At 43.3% G+C, this 19,140-nt stretch overlaps 1 protein-coding gene across 1 annotated transcript in view; it reads left to right on the top strand.

Annotated features, from left to right (window-relative positions):
• Positions 1–9,936, top strand: part of LOC123244152 (guanine nucleotide-binding protein subunit alpha-11) — a 95,397-nt gene extending 85,461 nt beyond the window's left edge. Inside the window, exon 7 of the mRNA XM_044672464.1 lies at positions 5,606–9,936. Coding sequence (XP_044528399.1) covers positions 5,606–5,796 — 191 coding nt within the window. The 3' untranslated portion in view covers positions 5,797–9,936. The remainder of the gene's footprint in view (positions 1–5,605) is intronic.
• Positions 9,937–19,140: the final 9,204 nt, after the last annotated feature.

The raw sequence follows: 19,140 nt of genomic DNA, 5'->3' as shown, positions 1-19,140 counted from the left end.
AATGTAAATAAGCCAGATAGCCCTTGCCCTCAAAGAGTATGTCTTTTAAAACCATTAATATTTTTCCCCAATTACATGAGCAGTTTTAACATTAAAAAAAATTTCTTTGAGTTCCAAATTCTCCCCCTCCCTGAGACAGTAAACAATCTGATATGGATTTTTCATGGAAAATATTTTTCCCCATCAGCCATTTTGTGGAAGAAAACTTGAACAAAAAAATGAAGAAAGTGAAAATATAGTATGCTTTGGTCTGCATTCAGACTCCATCAGTTTCCTTCTCTGGAGGTAGATAGCATTTTTTATCATTCCTTTGGGATTGTCTTCGATAATTCTATTACTAAGAATAGCTAAGTCATTCACAGTTGTTCAGCATACATGTTGCTATTACTATGTACAATGTTCTGGTTCTGTGCACTTCACTCTGCATCAGTTCATGTAGATCTTTCCAGCTCTTTCTGAAATCATCCTGTTCATCATTTCTTTTGGCATAATAGTACTACATCTTAATTATAACTACAACTTCATCTATTCCCCAGTTGATGGCATCTCTTCAGTTTCCAGTTCTTTGCTACCACAAAAAGAACTGCTGTAAATGCTTTTGTACAAATAGGTCCCCCTTTTTTCTTATATCTTTGGGGTACAGACCAAGTAATGGTATTATTGTGTCAAAAGGTATGCCCAGTTTTAGAATCCTTTGAGCATAGTCCCAAATAGTACTGGGTGAACAAAGAAAAAAAGCCAAATAGTCGTGGCTGAAGGTGTTTTGAGATTGGGGCCAGATGAGATAAGCTGGTGGTAAGCCACTACACTGGTAACTCTGGGGTGAAGGCCTGTTTTACTTGCACTTTTTTACTATCAGCCCCTTTGTCCTTCTTAACCTGCCTTCTCCGTTCCTGCTCCTGGCCAAAGTGTTCTATTCCAGTATTGCTTTTAGAGGATTTGAACTGCAGGTGAGTTTCTTGTTCCGTTGGAATCTCTTGCCCCCTGGTGGCAGGAGTGAAAGGTACTTTCTATCCTGTTTTGATCCAGGTGCCCAGATTTTCTAGCAGGAAGGTTGTGGCTTCAGCTTCTGGCTGGAGAACCATTCTGTGTTTTGTTCAGCAGAGTTACATCTTATTCACATGGGTCCACATGCTGTCTTTCCTCTTTGGAAGTTTGAGTCACAGAGGATCTCAGAGCTCATCTAACGTAATTCATGTTTGAACAACAACTCCCTACCATGTCCTTGACAAGGAGTCAGCCAGCCTTTACTGAAGACCTGTGATGATGGAGATTCTTTCTTTCTTTTTTTAAATTTTATTTTTATTGTCATGCTTCTATATTGGTCATCATGGTAAGAACACACTCATACATAATCAAAACCTCAAAATAAAACCAAAGATACACTAATGTGAAAGACAACTCCAACAGTTCTTTCTCTGGAGGTAGATGGCATTCCCTGTCATAAGTCTTTTAGGATGTTCCCAGATCATTGCATTATTGAGAGTAGCTAAGTTTTCACAGATAATCATTGTACAATATTGCTATAATTGTCTACAGTGTTCTCCTAGTTCTTCTTATTTTGTTGAGATTCTTAAGGGAGCCCCTTCCACTTGGGGATCATTCCAATTATTTAGAGGCTTGATCCTGACTTTAAGTTTCTCACTGGTTGCCTAAAATCTCATTTGCTTCCTTGGTGGCCATATTACATTATTGACTTAACATTTTCAGAGAAACTGCTCCTTTGTTACATTTCTCATCTTGTACTTGTCAAGCTGATCTTTTGCATCCTACTATGAGACTTTAAATTTATCCCTATGAAACTTCATCCTGTTAATTTTGGCCCAGTATTCTAGCCTGTCAAGAGCTTTTGGGGATCCTGATGCTCTCACCTAGTGTGTTAGCTGGCCTTCCTCACTTTCACCAGTGCTATAGGCATACCATCTGGGCCTTTATCTAAGTCTTTAGTAAAAATGTCCAACAGAACAGGGCCGAGCACAGATCCTTGAGGCACTCCACTGGAGAACTTCCAGGTTAACATCAACATAAACCATTATTTTTCCACCATTTCTAAATCCCAATTGTAGAGTTATCTACAACATATTTTCACAAGAATAGCATGGAAGATTCATATGTTTTGCTAATATCTAGCTTTCTCTCTCTCTCTCACACACACACGCACACACACACGCACACAAATGATTTCCTTACTATACCATTAATTCTGTTGGAATAATGTCCTGACCAGTCCAGGGCATATGGAATCTTTTTCCTTTTTTTTTTTTTTTTTTTAAACCCTTACCTCTGTCTTAGAATCAGTACTAAGTATTGGTTCCAAGGCAGAAGAACAGTAATGGCTAGGCGATGGGGAGTAAGTGATTTATTTGCCCAGTCACACAACTAAGAAGTATTTGAGGCCAGATTTGAATCTAGGACTTCCCTTCTCCAGACCTGGCTCTCAATCCAGTGAGCCTTCTAGCTGCCCTGATATACTGTATAATATTGATACTTCCTTTTATTAAGGTGATCACTAGCCATCTTTTTTAATATGGTTCAGAAATCTTGCCGGGAGTTAAAGTCAAGTTCATTGACTTAAAGTTCACAGACTCTGACCTGTCCCCCTTTTTGACAATTGGGACATTTATCCTCCTATCTATCTCTGGCTTTCCAGAGCTTTTCAGAAGTCACAGTAGCATAGCAAAATTTTGTCAGTTCCTTTTTAACCCTGAAGGATATAGTTCCTCTGCCTCTGTGTCTGGGGATCTAAAAAGAACCTCCCATCTGTCATCTCTGTGCCTTTGCACAGACTCACTCTCATGGACTTGATTTTTACTTTCACTTATTAGACTCCCCTCACTTCTTTTAGGGTTCAGGGTAAATGCATGAACGACTGCCAAACAAATTGCTCCATTTATTAGTACCCTCCTGCAATTTTTTGGAATTTATTTCATTATTAGTACATAATTATCTGGGTACTTGTTTGTATCTCTTCCTGGTGTTGTCCTCCCCGCCCATGGGTGGGCTCCCCCCCTTCCAAACTCTTTAAGGACTTAGGATTGTTTTTTGTATTGTTTTGATCCCAATGCTGAGGCCTTGTCCTATAAGAAGTAAATATTAAATGCTTTTTGGATGAATTAAGACAGATGTTCTCTTAATATTTCCTTCTTTATCTTGGGCGTCAAATCTCTATGACTCTTTTGTTCTTTCTAGTGCAAAGAATGCTCCTTGAAAGACAAAACAAACACAGTAGGAGTTATGTAATTTGGCCTTTTCTCTCATGAATTATTACTGTCCTGTCCGTATTAAGCCATGGTACTATTCCCTTCTTTTCTCCTAGATGCCTAAAAACACTCCCTTTCTACACTCCAATGAACAAAACCCAATTTTCTGTTCCTCTTACTCCATTCCCCAACTGGAAAAAGAAATAACCAAATCAAATCCCTGTAGTAAATATGATGAGTCAAGCAAAACAAATCTTTAAATTGGTCAAATCCAAAAATATCTCTCTTATTTTTCTTCTTAAGTCCATTACTCCTCTGTTAGGAGGGGTGACATGTGTTGTCATTGGTTCTCCTACCAGCTTCCAAGCAGTCTCGGCTTTTGGTTCTCCTAATACTGCTCTGATGGGACCATATCATACTTTTTGTGTTCATCTATGTCACTTGACTTTGCTTCCAGCTTGTGTATATATACGTCTTTTAAAAATTTAGGGTTTTGTGCATTCCTTGTTCATCTTTATCATTGTCTTTAGACAACCTCTTCCCCCTTTTCTTCCACATTTGAATTGTTTCTCTTCATCCTCAAAATTTCATTCTTGAGATCTTTTTATCCCTTTTAACTTGAGTTTTCTGTAAAATCTGAGCCCATGAGATCCTACTTATGTTTTCTCTGAACCCATTGAACTTTTATCTACTGAAATCTGGAATCATGTAAGACAGTGCCCTGCTTACTTTTTTATCACAAATTATGAGGTGGGATGGTTGCTTCCCTTCAGGGTTCTCAACATTTCTACCCATTAACTCATTTTTTGCTATTATGAAAATCAGATTCAAAATTTATTTTCTCTTGTTTGTTCTTTTACTTTTTTAAGGATAAAATCATTAATGCAAATCATTCATTTTATTGCCTGTTCTACTTTTGTGGAGATTAGTTTCCAGCAGGTGCCATCTCTCATCACTTCTAAATCATACTTTTGTTCCAGTCTTGTAATTTGTTTTCCAAATCCTCCATATACTCTACTTCTTAGTTCTATCTAGGTGGTCTCTGATAGACTGCAATAATGTTTCCGCTTTTGCATTTATTGAGCTTTGTCCAATGTCCTTGGTTTTCCTTATACAGTGCTAATCTTCTTCCCTTCCTTTTGAATAAGGGATAATCTTCCAACTCTGTAATCTAATAATAGATCTCAGCAAAACCATATTTATGAAGTCATCTACTTCTCCGAATTAGGATTTCTAGGACATCTTGCTTGTTTTCCATACTTTAAACTTTTCATTCTCAGTGTTGTTATTTATTTATTTTTAAAGCTCTTACCTTCCATCTTAGAGTCAATACTGTGTATTAGTTTCAAGAGTGTTAAGGGCTAGGCATTGGGGGTTAAATGACTTGTCCAGGGTCACACATCTAGGAAGTGTCTGAGGACAAATTTAAACCTAGAACCTCCCGTCTCTAGGCCTAGCTCTCAATTCACTGGCCATCCAGCTGCCCCCTTTCACTACTGTTATTGAAGAGATTCAGTGAGGAGAGGAAATCAATTAGAGGAGCAGGTTCCAGAGAGGTGAACTAAGGACAGAACTTGACAACAGACATCACAGTAGTAGTATCAAGAAAAGGTGATTTGTTGGGAGAGAAGATGTGAGGTGGAATGGCTAAAGACAAAGACAGAATATTGGTTCTTGAAATAAGCTGGAGTAAATTCGTGAGGTTCAGCTTTTATGATGTGAGTTTTGGGATTTAGGAATTAATACTGACTACTTAAGAACTAGATTTTTGAGGGAATTAGTTTTGATGAAAGCCTTGGAAAATTTTAGTTTCACTAGAATTTCATAGAATCATAGATCAAGACGGATTCAAAGAAATTCTAGATCTAAGGTTAGTACTCAAAGATGCTTCAAATCATGTGTTCTTAGTGCAGGGATCTATGAATAGAGTTCAGGGGTTTGAAAACTTTACTCCATAGGCTTCACCAGCTTTCCAAAGGGGTTTCAGATGCCCACCCTCCCCCAATGTTATGAACTCTACCTTACAACAAAGAATTTAGAATGTTAGAGGCGAAAGGAACCTTAAAAATATCAAATCCCACTCCCTCATTTTACAAATAGGGAAATCGAATTCTAGGATGGTTAAATGACTTAATCAAATTTAGGAACCCAACTAGTACTATCCCCTATATGTCCTATGCCTAGAATGATGACTCAGCACACGTGTCTTAGTAACTTTTGAATTGAATGGAAGTGAATTACTGCTACATTGATAATCCAGAGAGGTTTTATACTTTTTTCTTTTGGGCCCTTATAGAGGTCCTACACTATCACCTCAAGAGGCACATTTGAATATATTCCCTGAAGATTCTTGAATTGTGGATATAACTGATCCCTTTGCCCTCTCTGCTTTATCCTTGTTTCAGGACCACAGAGGGATGCCCAGGCAGCCAGGGAGTTTATCCTCAAGATGTTTGTGGATTTAAACCCAGACAGCGACAAAATCATCTACTCTCACTTTACATGTGCCACAGACACGGAGAACATCCGCTTTGTCTTTGCTGCTGTCAAAGACACCATCCTACAGCTCAATCTGAAAGAATATAACTTGGTCTGACCCTGCTTTCTCCCCTACGAGGCCTCAACGTGAAGAAAAGACCAAAAAAAAAATTTTTTTTTTTGAAAAAAAAATTACAGGAAAAATATCTTTACTTTTTAATGATGTAATGATTGCCAATTGTCTGATCTGTGGAGTGGCAAATTTTGCTCAGTGTTACCTTGGATCTCATGTCTCTGTCCACAGGAGTAGTTGATTTTTTTTCATATTTTTAACAAATGGCTTTTATTTCACAGTTATCAGGGGATACACTTCACTCTTCTCCACACCTTGTGCACCTCTTCACCTTTTGCCAACAGCAAAGGCGGCCTTCTCGTGGGCTCAATTTTTTGTCGCTCGCTTTTTTTAAAAAAAAAAACACAACAAAACAAAAACTAAGCAAAAAACTCTACCCTATTTTCGGTTACAAGTTCCCACCTCTTGGCCAAGTTTTATGGACTCACTGAACTTATTTTGGGGGAAGGGGGATGCCAATCCCCCCCTACCCTGAGCTCTAGGGGGCCTCTGCTGAGATCGACAGACCTGCTTGCTTCCCTTTCCCTGCTTGGTCCAGGCTCCACAGCCCACTGTGATGATGTTGGGGTTGGGGAATAGTGTTCCTCCCAAGAATGGAAGCAAAAGCCCCCACCCATCCAATGATCAACAGACCCCAACAAGCCATCCCCCTGCCTCCTCAGTGCATCATATAATATAGTCTGGGTTTTTTAAGTTTTTTTTTCTTTCTTCTTGATTATAAAAGATATGGAGACTGTGATTTTTCTTTTTTTAAGTTATTGATGTTCTATATATAGTTTGCTACAGGCTGTATTTTTGTTCAATGGGCTCCGAAAGGTGGGAGCTTGGCCAAGCAACAGCTGCCAACCCTGGGAAGTGCCTGACTGTATCTTTTTTGGGTGGGTGGTGGGTGGGGGGAATATTCATATATGCTCTGTTAATGGAAAAGGATCTCCCAAGCTGTGCCATCCTCATTTGTTAAATGGGTAGCAGCCCCTTTCCTCCAGCTCTTTTCTTGGTGTGGTGAAGATGTCCCAGTGAACCGAGTGATTCTGCACACACATCTAACACCAAAGTTTTGTGGTTGGTTTGGAGGTTTTCCTCCGGATTCCTGAGCTCCCACCTCTGCTTCTGGCTTTTTAGCATGCTACTTGCCCATGGCAGGGGAATTTGATTGTTAACATGCAGCTTTGCATTCAGCTCCTGCTCTGCCGCAGCCTGAGGTCCCTCAGATCATGTCAGATCATGCAGCTGTACAAATCCCAGGGACTTGATCTGGCCCATCGAGGGGAGATGAGCAGGAGGAGTGTTCCTTTTTAAGTGATCTCAAGGGGAAAGAGGAAAGAATTGTCTCCTTTTCTGTTGGAAGGAAAGAGGACCTCTTCAGAAGCTTCTCAGGCCTGTACTTGAGAGTCTGACGTGGCTATTTAGTGGCCAGCGGTGGCTCCTTGTCAAAGCACTTGCACAGATTGCTGTCCAGAGCTGCCCGTGCCTGGGGGTCAGGGGGGCAGCACAGGCACTTTTTTTTTTCTGGGGGGAAGTGGGTCTACAGGCATTGCCAAAGTCAGAAATCAGGCTGGTTAGACAAGAAGGCTGGGTGCCTTAGGACTGTAATGGACATCCAGGGCTTGCAGATCAGCCTGAATCCCAGGTGCCAAAGGAAGCGAGTGTTTCACTTGGGTCCCTTTGAAGCTGAGGCCAAAAGAGATGCCAAATGCCAATGCCTCCCTAGGTTTCTGCTGAGGAAGACAGCAGCACCCAATAGCCGAGGGACATCTCCGCTGGAAGCAGCGGGAAGTGCGGCCCCTTGCTGCTGGCAGGATTGTGCCCTGCCCTTCCCTAGCCCTGCTTCAGTAGCACTTAGGACTGACCCTGGTGGATGGAGCATGAAGAACCCCTTCCCCAAAGCAGACTGTTTGAAAGAAGGCATCCCAGTTTGGGTTTCTTTCTCTCTTCTCTTTTTTCCCCTAGGGGGAGAGAAGGGGAGATTGACTTTATCGTTTTATTGTAGACTGAACACTACGTACGTCGGTGTTTTTTTGCACAAAACGTAACGGGAAATGAACCGCCGGAGATGCCTTTGATCCATAACACTAAGTCTGGAGCTTACACTTCAAGTAGTCTGCTGTGTGGTTTGTCATGGTTTTTTTTTCTTCCTTTTTCTTCCTTCTTCCCTCCCTCCTCCATTTGTCTTCATCCTTTCAGCCCCTCCTTCCTGCCTTTTGGTCTATGTGAGGCAAGGGACGTCAGTGTTGTATCTCAGAGAGCCCTGGGGGAGGAAGCACACCATCAGAGGCCTATCCAAGAAGAACTTGGCCCTCTTGTTTAGGTAGCCTTCTGCGTAAGACAAAGGCCAGCATCTGAGACATCAGCTACATTCCTGATTGTTTAGTTTTAATCCTGTTTGGGGGTGACTAGCTGCTTGGATCCAGTTTCCCTCTCGTGTCTATGCCAAAAAAGGTCTTTTTTGTAGCATGAAATCATATAAAGGGATTTTTACCAGAAACCTAAACCATACACCAAACAACCCAATTTCTTGGGGTGAGTCCAAATAGCTTCCTTAGGGAGCAGATGGTGCTAAGCCCCATTCCTTTTTGCCCCCTTTTGTACCAGTGGCTGGCATGGGGTCCATTGCTGGCGGTGGACCTACACCAGGAAACTCAGGACCCCAAATGTAGAGGGATAAGCGAATAAGACAGGTTACCCTAACCCCTCAGGTTCCTGAGTGGCTCCAGAGAGGGACGCCTTGATGTAGTAGATTTCCTTCATGATTCTCAGTGGAACTGGATGAACTTTTATCTGGTAGGGAGTCCTGTGTGTTACTTGAACACTACTTGCCATCCAGAGAAATGATAGAAAATTTTGTGGGGGCCCTGCTACCCAAGAGAAGAATGGGGTAAGTGTTTAGTTCTGGTCTAGATCATGTGTCTCTGGGGATTTCACGGAGCAGAGCCTAGGGACCAAAATCTGACTGGTTGGTAAACATTCTTACCCCACTGGTGCAGCTCCTTGTTTGAGTTATTGAATTTTCCAATATGCTCACTCATCAGAAAGTGCCAAACTCAAAACCAGACACCTGTTGTTCCTCTCCAGGGAAGGGGAGGTGGAGAGAGCATGTGAAGGGAGAAGTAGGAATGTGAAAGATAGTCATAGAGTGGGAACAGAGGACCACCTCCCAAATCCCACCTCCCACTATTTGCCCCATTCCTTCCCAATATCCCTTTTGCCCCACTGAGGACATATAGTTTAGCTAGCCACTAGTGCTAGCATGCCAACCTGGTCGAGGAGAGAGGCAGGAAAGGTGACCCACTGTGAGGCCAATCTATTTTTCCACATCATTCCATAAAAATCCAGTGCCCAAGGCTCCAGATTGTCCATCTCTGCCAGCTTTTCTTTGTTTCTCCTCTTGCCCAAGCCAAACCTTTTGACTTTGCCTCTCAATGATGTTGGCTTTGCATTTAGCTGGGTGGGGCACCACTCTGCCATATTGCCCCTCCAGGTCCCCCTCCTGTGTGTATGTGGCTGTATGTGTGCGTGCACATGTGCGCATGTGTGCTTGTGTATGTTTTTTTTTTTTAATCACTTGATAAACTGCATTTTTCTCAAATGCTTCTGGAGTGTGCTGACCATTTTATTCTGTCATGCTGAATCCAGGTGTTCTAAGTTCCCAACAAAGATAAAAAATCTATTGCAGCACCCCCTCTTTTTTCTAAAGAAGTATAGTTGTGCCAATGCCCCCTCATAGTAGTGCACGAGATTCTTTAAAGTGCCAATGTGGTGGAAATTATTTGGTAATACTTGTATATTCTACAATCCTGATTTAAGACAATTTAAACATTAACCTATTTAAAAAGATACTATATAAGATGCTGTTTTTTAAACCTTGTCATTTGAAATGCATGTATTGTTGTGAGTGTTGGGGTGGGGGGAGGGTAGAGGGGCGGGGCAGAGGAGGTGGGCCCAGGGCCTGTCAGCTAGCCACGTGGGTGCCTGTGGCTTCCAGCTAGGTGAGATAGCAGGAGTTTGCTCTGATGTCAGGCCCTGACTCCTTATTCCAGAAATACCTGATGGAAATTGATTTTCATATCTTTCTCCTGAAATAAATTCTCTGTTTCAAATTGGAATAAATTTTGTTCCTAAATGCTCTGGCCCCTTTGGACTTATTTCTCGACTTTGGCAAAATAGGAATGGGGGAAAGGCAGCCAGGGGCCACTTGTCAGATGTCAAAAATCAGGTTAGTGTAGAAGGACTGACCTGTGGAAATGTTTAGTGTTGTGGCACAATGGGTGCAGTGAGTGGCTTCCACACTGGGGGGAGAGGCCCAACTGACTGAGGCCCCAAAATAGAGTAGCCAGACCTTTCCAGAGGCAAGTGCATTGGGAAAAAATGGGCTTAGATCCTCAAACCAATTCTCCTTGGCCAGTGACCCTGTTGGGACTTGCTGACTTGTAATCTCACATCAGTCATAAACTTTAAACGTTGTGCTGAGTGCTGGGTATACAAAGAAGCAGCAAAAACAGTCTACTCAAGAAGTTCTTATGTTAAAGGGGGAAGACAATGTATACATGAAGTTACAAATAGAATCAGTGGAAGGGAACCTCAAGACAAGATTGCCTTCAAGAGGTGGTGTTCAAACTGAGTCTCAAAGGAAAACAGTCTAAGAGGAAGTAAAAGTGAGGAGAGAATATACCAGGCTAGGGAAGTTTTCACGAATCGTGCCGCCAATTTACAGGAAATGGATTTGGAATTGGAATCTTGAAACTCTTCTGTAGGAATCAGTTGAAGGAACTGGGGGTATTTAGCTTAGAGAAGAGAATTTAAGAGCGTGAGGACCACTCTCGTCATAATCTGAAGAGCTGAGACATGGGAGAGCGAGCAGATTTGTTCTATAATAAACTGACAAATAGCAAAAGTGGATTTTTGTAAGATCACTTCACCTGTGAGGGAGTGGTAGCACCAAGATTCAAAGCCAAGCTTTCTGAATGCAAGTCCAGGGCTCTTCTACTAGAATACTCTGCCTGGCTATAATCAGACAGGAAAATGAGTACTCGAGAGTGGACAGAAGTTACAGGGAAGTCCTTTCAACTTAGAAAAACAAGCATTCACCATTAGAACCAGGGAATGGATTGCCTTGGAGGGTAATGAGTTTGTCACTAGACTAGGTAACCATATGGATATTGTAAAAGGGTTTCATGCGTTGTAGAAGAGTTAGACTTGACCTCTGAGGTCCCTTCTGAACCTTAGGTTCTCTGATTATTTGGGACTGGGAAGAGAGGGGAGGCTAGATCTTTATTTTGGTTATGATACAGCAAGGACTTAATAGTAGATTGAATTTTTATGTCTTTACTTGACAGTCTGGCAACTGACCATGTCCCAATCCCTTTCTAGCTGTCTCATCATATGCATGTAGGTTGTGTGTATGTGTGTGTAGAGAGTTGCTCATGCAGTCAAGGTGAGGGGAATTTGAGCCTGGGCACTTGTATACATCAGGGTGTTGACTTCAGATTTCTCCAGGCCAGTCAACAAGGTTGGATTGCTGGGAGGGAATTTCCCCCAATGACCATTAGGTGTCACCCTGAGCCATCCTTGATAGAGTCCCTCCTGTGGAGAACTGGTGCTTTTGATGAGAGTTCATGTAAAACCCCAGAACTAGAGAAATTTTAGGAAATAAAATGTCAGAACTGATAAGAGCTTTACTTTTCAAAAAATGGAAATAGGTTGAGAAAGAGGAAGTGACTTGTCGGGAGTCACTCAGCAAGTCTGACCTTGCTGATTCTCAAGGGAATTGGGGGGGGGGGAGGGGGAAGGAAATAGCCCTTGCTACTCTTCTTAGAATTGATACTAATATAAAAAAGTATTAATTTAAAGGGGTGGGGATGCAGCACAGTAGATAGAGCATCAGGCCTTGAGCCAGAAAGACCTGGGTTCAAATGTGGTCTCAAACAGTTCTTCACTGTGTGACCACAGGCAAGTCACTTAACCTCAGTTGCCCGACTCTTGGTGCTCTTCTATCTTAAAATGGACACTTAGACAGAAGATGAGGATTTTTTAAAAAAGCATTGGGCTGGAAAGGATGGAAAAGGATGCTGGATTTGGATTCAGGAAAAATCTGTGACTGCTGCTTCCAACACTAGCTGTGTTCCTATGCTGCTGAGAAACTTGCTGAGCCTCAGTTACCTCATCTGTAAAATGGAGATGATACTTGTTTCACAGGTGCTGCTGGGTGGACCACATGATGGAATCAACATACATTTTTGTGGGGAAACAGACCCCGGGTGGTTAACGTTCTGGTCATACTATAGTAAAAGTTAGAAGTAACAGCTCTTTTCTGTGAGTTGGTTACAGTCTAGAGTCGAAGGACCTTTTCAGTTTTAAGATCACAGTAGTATAGAGCCATAGCTGGGGGCCTGGCTTGATTCTTATTCCTTATCCTCTAGTTCAGGGGTCTGCAAGGTATGGCTCACGAGCCATATCTGGCTCCACCTCTGGCCAGTCTGGGCAGAGCCCCAGGATGTGCCCCAGGGGGCCCTGCAGCCCCTGCCCCATATTCCAGCACCTTCCGCCTCCATCCTCCTCCTTCCGCAGGTGTTTATGGCTCTCACAGCCAAAAAGGTTGCTCTAGGTCCTGGCTAGCAGGGTTCCCACTCTCACTTTAGCACTTTACAAATGTATGGTTTTTTTGGGGTGGATGTTCCCTCTTGGAGGCTGACCGCAATCCATTCTCTGCTTAGATGCTGAGATAAGTTCCTCAGACTATGGCCACTCTAGTGATGAACAGAGGCAGGCTGATCTTGCTGTATGAGTGACAGGACCTAGCATCAGGCCTGAATTTTGGATTGTTTCCATTTTAATTGGTGGGATCTGTTAGAGCTGGTGCTCTTCTGTCTTGGAACCCAAAGTCAACCAGACAGCTCATGAAGTGTTGGTGCAGGACTTTTGTGGAGACCTTTACTATTAATAGTAATTGAACATTTGAATTTCAGGGTTTTAAAGTTTTTCTAACCCTTATTTTCTATCAGAATTGATTTGTATTTATCTAAGGCAGGAAAGCAGTAGGGACTAGGAAAATGGAATTAAGTGACTTGCTCAGGTTCACACAGCTAAGAAGTGCCTGAGATGGTAGAGGTAACATTTATTAAGCATCTACTTTGTGCAAAGCATTGTGCTAGGTGCTGAGGCATACAAAGACAAAAATGAAATGGGATCTTCAGTCCTATTGAGGGAAAGAAAGAGATTATTCATAACTGAGGCCATTAAAAGAAGCCCCATGCAGAAGGTGGTACCTGAGCTGTGCCTTGAAGGAAGGTAGGGATTTTAAGAGCAGGGGTGAAGAGGATTTGGTCCAAGGAATAGGAGGTTCACTTGTGTCATGGTAGCAAAGCTTCATTTAACAGAGGAGAAAACAGATGCAGAGAGAGAGTGTACACAGGTCACATAGGTTTGCATTTGGTTGCCAAGGCTCCTGACTCCCACTCTCCAGGGCCCTCCCCTCTCTGCTTGGCTCCCAGGCTGGACACATTATGGACTTTCTGTCACCATGAATTGAAAGGCCGTCTAGTATGAAAAGAGGACTGAGTCTGTGAGGTGCTGAGGAAGAGCTATGTGTTAGCAGTGAGGGGAGCTGGGCTCTCCTGGCTCTAGGATTGACTTAATGTATCTTCTTCTTGTATCCCCAACCTAACATCCCCAATCTTGGGGAAGTTGTTTCTCTGGTCCTCAGCTTCTCCTTTAAAATGAGGGCCCCAAGGTTAGGGAGTGGGGCAGGGACTAGAAGCAGTTCAATGGGTAATGCTGGGCCTGGAGTCAGGAAGACCTATTTTCAAAACCAGCCTCAATACTTCCTAGCTGTGTGACCCTGAGAAAGTCATTTATGCTCTGATTGCCTAACAAAAGGATCTTTTGGAGAAAGAAATGGCAAACTACTCCAGTATCCTCACCAAGAAAACACAATGGATTTTCAGGGAATCGTGAAGAGTCTGACACAACTGAATGAACAACCAAGGGACTAGATCCATGGTGGGTCTGCATGTCTGGGGCTAATCCCCTGCCTCCCTTAAAGGGCTAATTGTGAGCTAAAGAATGCATGGTATATTCTCTAGGAATCATAAAGTAAATGTAAGAAATTAAATCCTCTCAGGCCTTCTTCATTATTAATCAGAGGCTCACTATAGAAATAGAAGGGACCTCTTCCAACCCTCCATTTTACAGATGGAGTCTGTCTCCTACTTCCTACCCCAGTCACTCTCACTTGAACCATAGTATTAGCTCCTTAGACTCCCTCCCTGCAGTATCTTCCCCTCCATTCCTCCTGTAAAGGCTACCTCAGTTATCAAGTCTAGCTTTTCTTATATCCCTGCCCTGTTGAGCCAGCCCTTATAGTTCCTCATGATTCAGAGGAGGCAGTCTAGACTCTTTTGCCTGGCAAAAGTCTTCCATAAAAAAAGTCTTCCATACTTTGGCCCAACCTAACTAGTTTGGCCCCAAACAACTATATCTATTTCCAGGGAACATAGGGATATTTTGGTTGATGGAATAGGTTAGCTCTGTGGATAGACCGTGAGCTCAAGGACAGGACCCTGCCTCTTCCTCTTATTTCCTACACAAGATCCTTAGTATATACTTTAAAAATCAAGATTTAATAGGAAGTTTACTGAATGTAGCATCAAAAGGTTGGGTTAGAAGTCTTCCCTTGTGTAGTAGTTAGAATGGTCCAATGGCTAGAGAGAGAAAGAGAGCCAGGCCTAGAGTTGGGATGCTTTGGGCTCAAATCTGGCTGTAGACTCTTCCTAGCTGTGTGACTGGACAAGTCACTTAAGCCCAATCACATAGCCCAGTGATGGCAAACCTTTTAGAGACTGAGTGCCCAAATGGCAACCCTCAGACCGCATGTGAGCCCCCCCCACCTCTGTGGGTCATGTGAGAAATGTCTTCAGGCATACATGGAGATAGGGAAGGGAGCAGCCCTCTCTGGCACATGTGCCATAGGTTTGCCAACACAAACCTAGCCTCTTCTGCCTTAGAATTGATATAATTCTGAGGCAGAGGTAAGGATTTAAAAAAAAAAAAAGAATTCTACCTATATGGATGTAAGTAACTTCTATCTGAAAATCCATGCAAAGTACTGTGCAAGATGCTGTAGGAATGTCATTTATTATGAACATAATTTTTATCTGAAAAACCATTGTTTCAGCCTGTACCTGTTTTCCTCCCTCAGCATTTTTATGGATCTTTAGATACCAAAGAGAGAATAAAGCCATTTGTTGTTGTTAAGTCATGTCCCACTCTTTGGGACCCCATTTGGGGCTTTCTTGACAAAGATACCAGAAGGGTTTGCCATTTCCTTCTCCAACTCATTTTGCAGATGAGGAAACTGAGGCAAACAGAGTTAAGTATGAATGGGTCCTTTTCCTCTTTCTTTGATCTCTTTGCAGTATAGACTTAATGGTGTTATCACAGGGTCAAAGAGTATGCACATTTAATAACGTTTGAGGCATAGTGTGAATTACTGTTGACAATGGTTGGACCAACTCACAACTCCACTAACAGTGCATTAGTGTGCCCGTTTGCTGACAACCCCTCCCACATTTGTCATCTTCTTTTTCACAAAGCACCATATAAATATAAATCATAATCCAGACCAAACTCCTTGTTTTCCCAAGAGAATATAGGAACCCTTTTGCTTTCAGTTGACTTTGGAAGGGTTCCCTAGAACAATTGGTTCCAAAGTGTGGACTATGGGCCTTGAGAGGACCAGCTTTTTGCACCAAGATTTATGTGATCAACTGTTTGAGTAATGGAAAGATGAGTGATATCACACCTTCTTCACTGTGCAGCAGTAAGCATGAGGCTGTCTCCAACACAAGCACCCCTACCCTTATCTTCTCAACACTCCTAATTCACTCCTCTTTTTACTGCTCAGTCCATCAATAACCGTTTATTAAATGTTTAGTATGTGCTATGCACTGTGCTAAACAATATCAATTCAAAGAAATGGCAACAGTGGTCCCTGCCCTCAAGGAGATTACCTTTTATTTTATTTTATTTTATTTTTTACCCTTATCTTCCATCTTAAAATCAATACTGTGTATAGTTTCCAAGTCAGATGAGAGGTAAGGGCTAGGCAATAGGGGGTAAGTGACTTGTCCAGGACCATGTAGCTAGGAAGTGTCTGCGGTCAGATTTGATCCCAGGACCTCTCATCTCTAGGCCTGGCTCTCAATCCACTGAGCCCCCCCAGCTGCTACCTTTTAAATGGAGAGGCAACAACACTGCCTATAAGCTAGATTCAGAGCTGGTGGAAGCAGTTGCTGGGACTTGGGAAATGCTTTCTGGAGGAGGTGAAGATGGAGCCGAGTCTTAAAGGAAGCTAGAGATTCTGAAAAGTGGAGGGGAGGCAGGAGAGCATGCCAGACATGAGAAACAGCCAGCTCAAAAGCACGGCGATGAGAGATGGAGTGTCCATGTGCAAGAAACCCCAAGTAGGCCAGTATGACTGGATCAGAGAGTTCTGGTGGAGGAAGAGAATGGAAGAAGACTGGAAAGGTAGGAAGCGATCGTGTTGTTAAGAGCTTCTAAAATCCAAAGGTCCTTGTGTTTGATTTCTAATCAAATACAGTATACAATAAAGATATCGTAAGGGGTCACTAGAGCTGATGGAGCAGGAGGGAAGAAGGGGAGGGACTTGGTCGGTTCCATGCTTTAGGAAAATGGCTTTGGCAGGTGTGTGTGTGGAAGATGGCCTGGAGTGAGGAGAGACTTGAGATAGGAAGAGGGCTTAGGCAGTGTGAGAGGGGATAAGGGCCGGAGAGAGAGGGGGGGCTGTCAGAGTTCAGAAAAAGGGAGGGGGTGGGCACGAGGGAGGGAGTAGACAACTGAGGCTGGGAAGGGGAGGTTCATTTTTGGACAGGCATTTGCTACAAATCAGATACGAGGGGCGCTACCCATTGCCGGAGGAGCCCAGACCAAGTAACAGTGAGGTCCACAGATGAAAGCGGGTAATTAGAAGATTGGAGGTCAGTGTTTTATGTTGACTCGGCCCTCGACGGCCAGACGTGCCAGTGTTGCTATGAAATGAAGCATGCCTGGTGCTGGTGCGGTCAGGAGGAGGTGGTTTGTCTGGATCTTGCTTCTACAGCTAAGTGAATAGGACCTGACTGTATTGTGCCTTCAGGCTAGTCGGGAAGGTTTGCCAAAAAGTGGTTTGTTCTCCAGGGATAGAGCAGGCTGCCTCCCTCCTCCTCAGCTAGGCTATGACCCATGGGCTGTTCCCACCTAATTGTCAGCTGAGTAGCCCCAGCAGCAGCTAGGAAGGGCCACTGGGGAGATTCCATACCTTCTCCATCACTTCCCTAGAAGGGCAGTCCTTGCGCTAGGAGGCACCCACTAGTGAATAAGAGCCCCACCTCCCTTCTTTTCATCTTGGGTGAGACAGGCTGAATCACCAAACATGAGCAAGAACGGATGGACATCACAGAGGATACCATGACATCTTCTTCCCTCCTCTCCCGACCCAGACTTCTCTGTCACTGTCGAGAACACCATCCCCCTTTTAGTTAGTTACCCAGCTTCTCCTCATCTCTGAGTCATTCTTGCCTTACTCTCCTTCACCCCACATACAAGTTGGGCTGCCAGATCTTGGCACTTGGATCTCCATAACATCTCTCGTCATCTGGGCCCGCTTCATGAGCAGCAGAGTCATCAGTTTAGTGCAGGCTCTCACCATCGTTTTCTTGGACTATTGCAATAGCCTAACCATTGTCCCTGCCAGTAGTCATTCCATCTTTCAAACTACCAAAGTGATTTTTCCTGAAGCATATTGGGCAGCCCATGTAATCCTTCTATTCAATAAAATTCCATGCCTCCTTATCGATTATAAGTTCACAAATTATTTCATCTTTATCTCATCCTTTTTTAATTCCCCTTTTATTCCCCAGTTTTATAATGTACATCATTATTAATATAGTAAGACATGCATATGACTTATTGATTTATTTTTAAGCCCTTACCTTCCATCTTAGAATCAATACTATGAATTGGTTCCAAGGCAGAAGAACAGAACAGGCTAGGCAATGGGGGTTAGGTGACTTGCCCAGGGTCACACAGCTAGGAAGTGTCTGAGGCCAGATTTAATCCCAGGACCTCTCCTCTCTAGACCTGGCTCTCAATCCACTGAGCCACATAGTTGTACCCCCATGCATATGATTTATAAAGAATATAAATATTGCTACAAATAAACATATTGGAACTTGCATGCTCAGAAATATTTTTCTGATATGCAGTCAAATCATGTCTGGAAACTACTGCCATAGAGGATAGAGTTCAGGAGATGGGGAAGGCTGCCCCTGGCTTGATGCCTGATTCCACCTATGTTCCTCAGCTCCTCCCACCTCCCCAGCCCCAGGAGACAGACACTGAATCAATAATAGAACCGCTGGGCAGGAGACCTGAGCCCTCTGGGTGCAGCTGCCCAGAGACCTGATCTGACAGGTCGCCACCAGCCTTCATGAGCCCCATGACTAGTTTGAGGCAGGGCAGGGCAAGTTCCCTTTTCTGCCCCATCCCTGGAGGGGATGTCTCCATCTCCACCTGGCCGCAGTCCTGTCCAGATTTCCCTCCCCCAAACTTCATCTTCCTCTAATCTGTGCCTCCCCACCCCTACACCATCCCAAAGTTATCCTCTGGTAGGGGAGAGGCTTAGAACCTTCAATCTTAGAATCCTGGGAAATTGACCCTGTGGCACAATATGAACAGCTGCCAAGGATTACAAGCAGAGACCTCTCCGGAGCCTGTGGCAGGCCCCACTCCAGGAGGAAAGCACATCTTCTAAAAAATGAGAACAAAATAGCATAGGAAGAGATACAGAGGACTGAATCAGGGAGGAAATGGAGAAATAACAGTTACTCTAAGCGTTTTCTCTCCTTCCCCTCTGCCCCAACCATATCTCTTGTGAGGGATGAAATGGGGATTGGGGGGAGGGATTTCTGCATCAGTTCTGGATTTCATGCTTTCCCAAGTACTTCGGAGGGTTCTTCAGATCAAATCTGCTTCCTAGGGCGCTGCCTTGCTGTAGTAGGTTACCACTCTCCTTAAGGAGATTTTCCTAGGAAGAGTCTCCATGGTCACTTGGTGGTTTGAGCCCAGACATTCACTTTTTGGAAATCCTACATCACGATGTTACAATTGACATCTGAGGCTCAAAGTTCCAGGCATGATCAACTTATTGACAAAGTGAGAATTTGCCAATAAACAGGGTTTTAGAAAAGCTAAGACCCGGAATAAGGGGAACAGCTTTCTTTTATGGAGAAGATTATCCAGAAACATAGCATCAGAGATGGGAAAAAACCAATATGA

Source organism: Gracilinanus agilis, chromosome 1 (genome assembly GCF_016433145.1).
Source record: "Gracilinanus agilis isolate LMUSP501 chromosome 1, AgileGrace, whole genome shotgun sequence".
NCBI classification, from domain to species: Eukaryota; Metazoa; Chordata; class Mammalia; order Didelphimorphia; family Didelphidae; genus Gracilinanus; species Gracilinanus agilis.
This window is presented reverse-complemented; position numbering and strand designations above follow the sequence as displayed.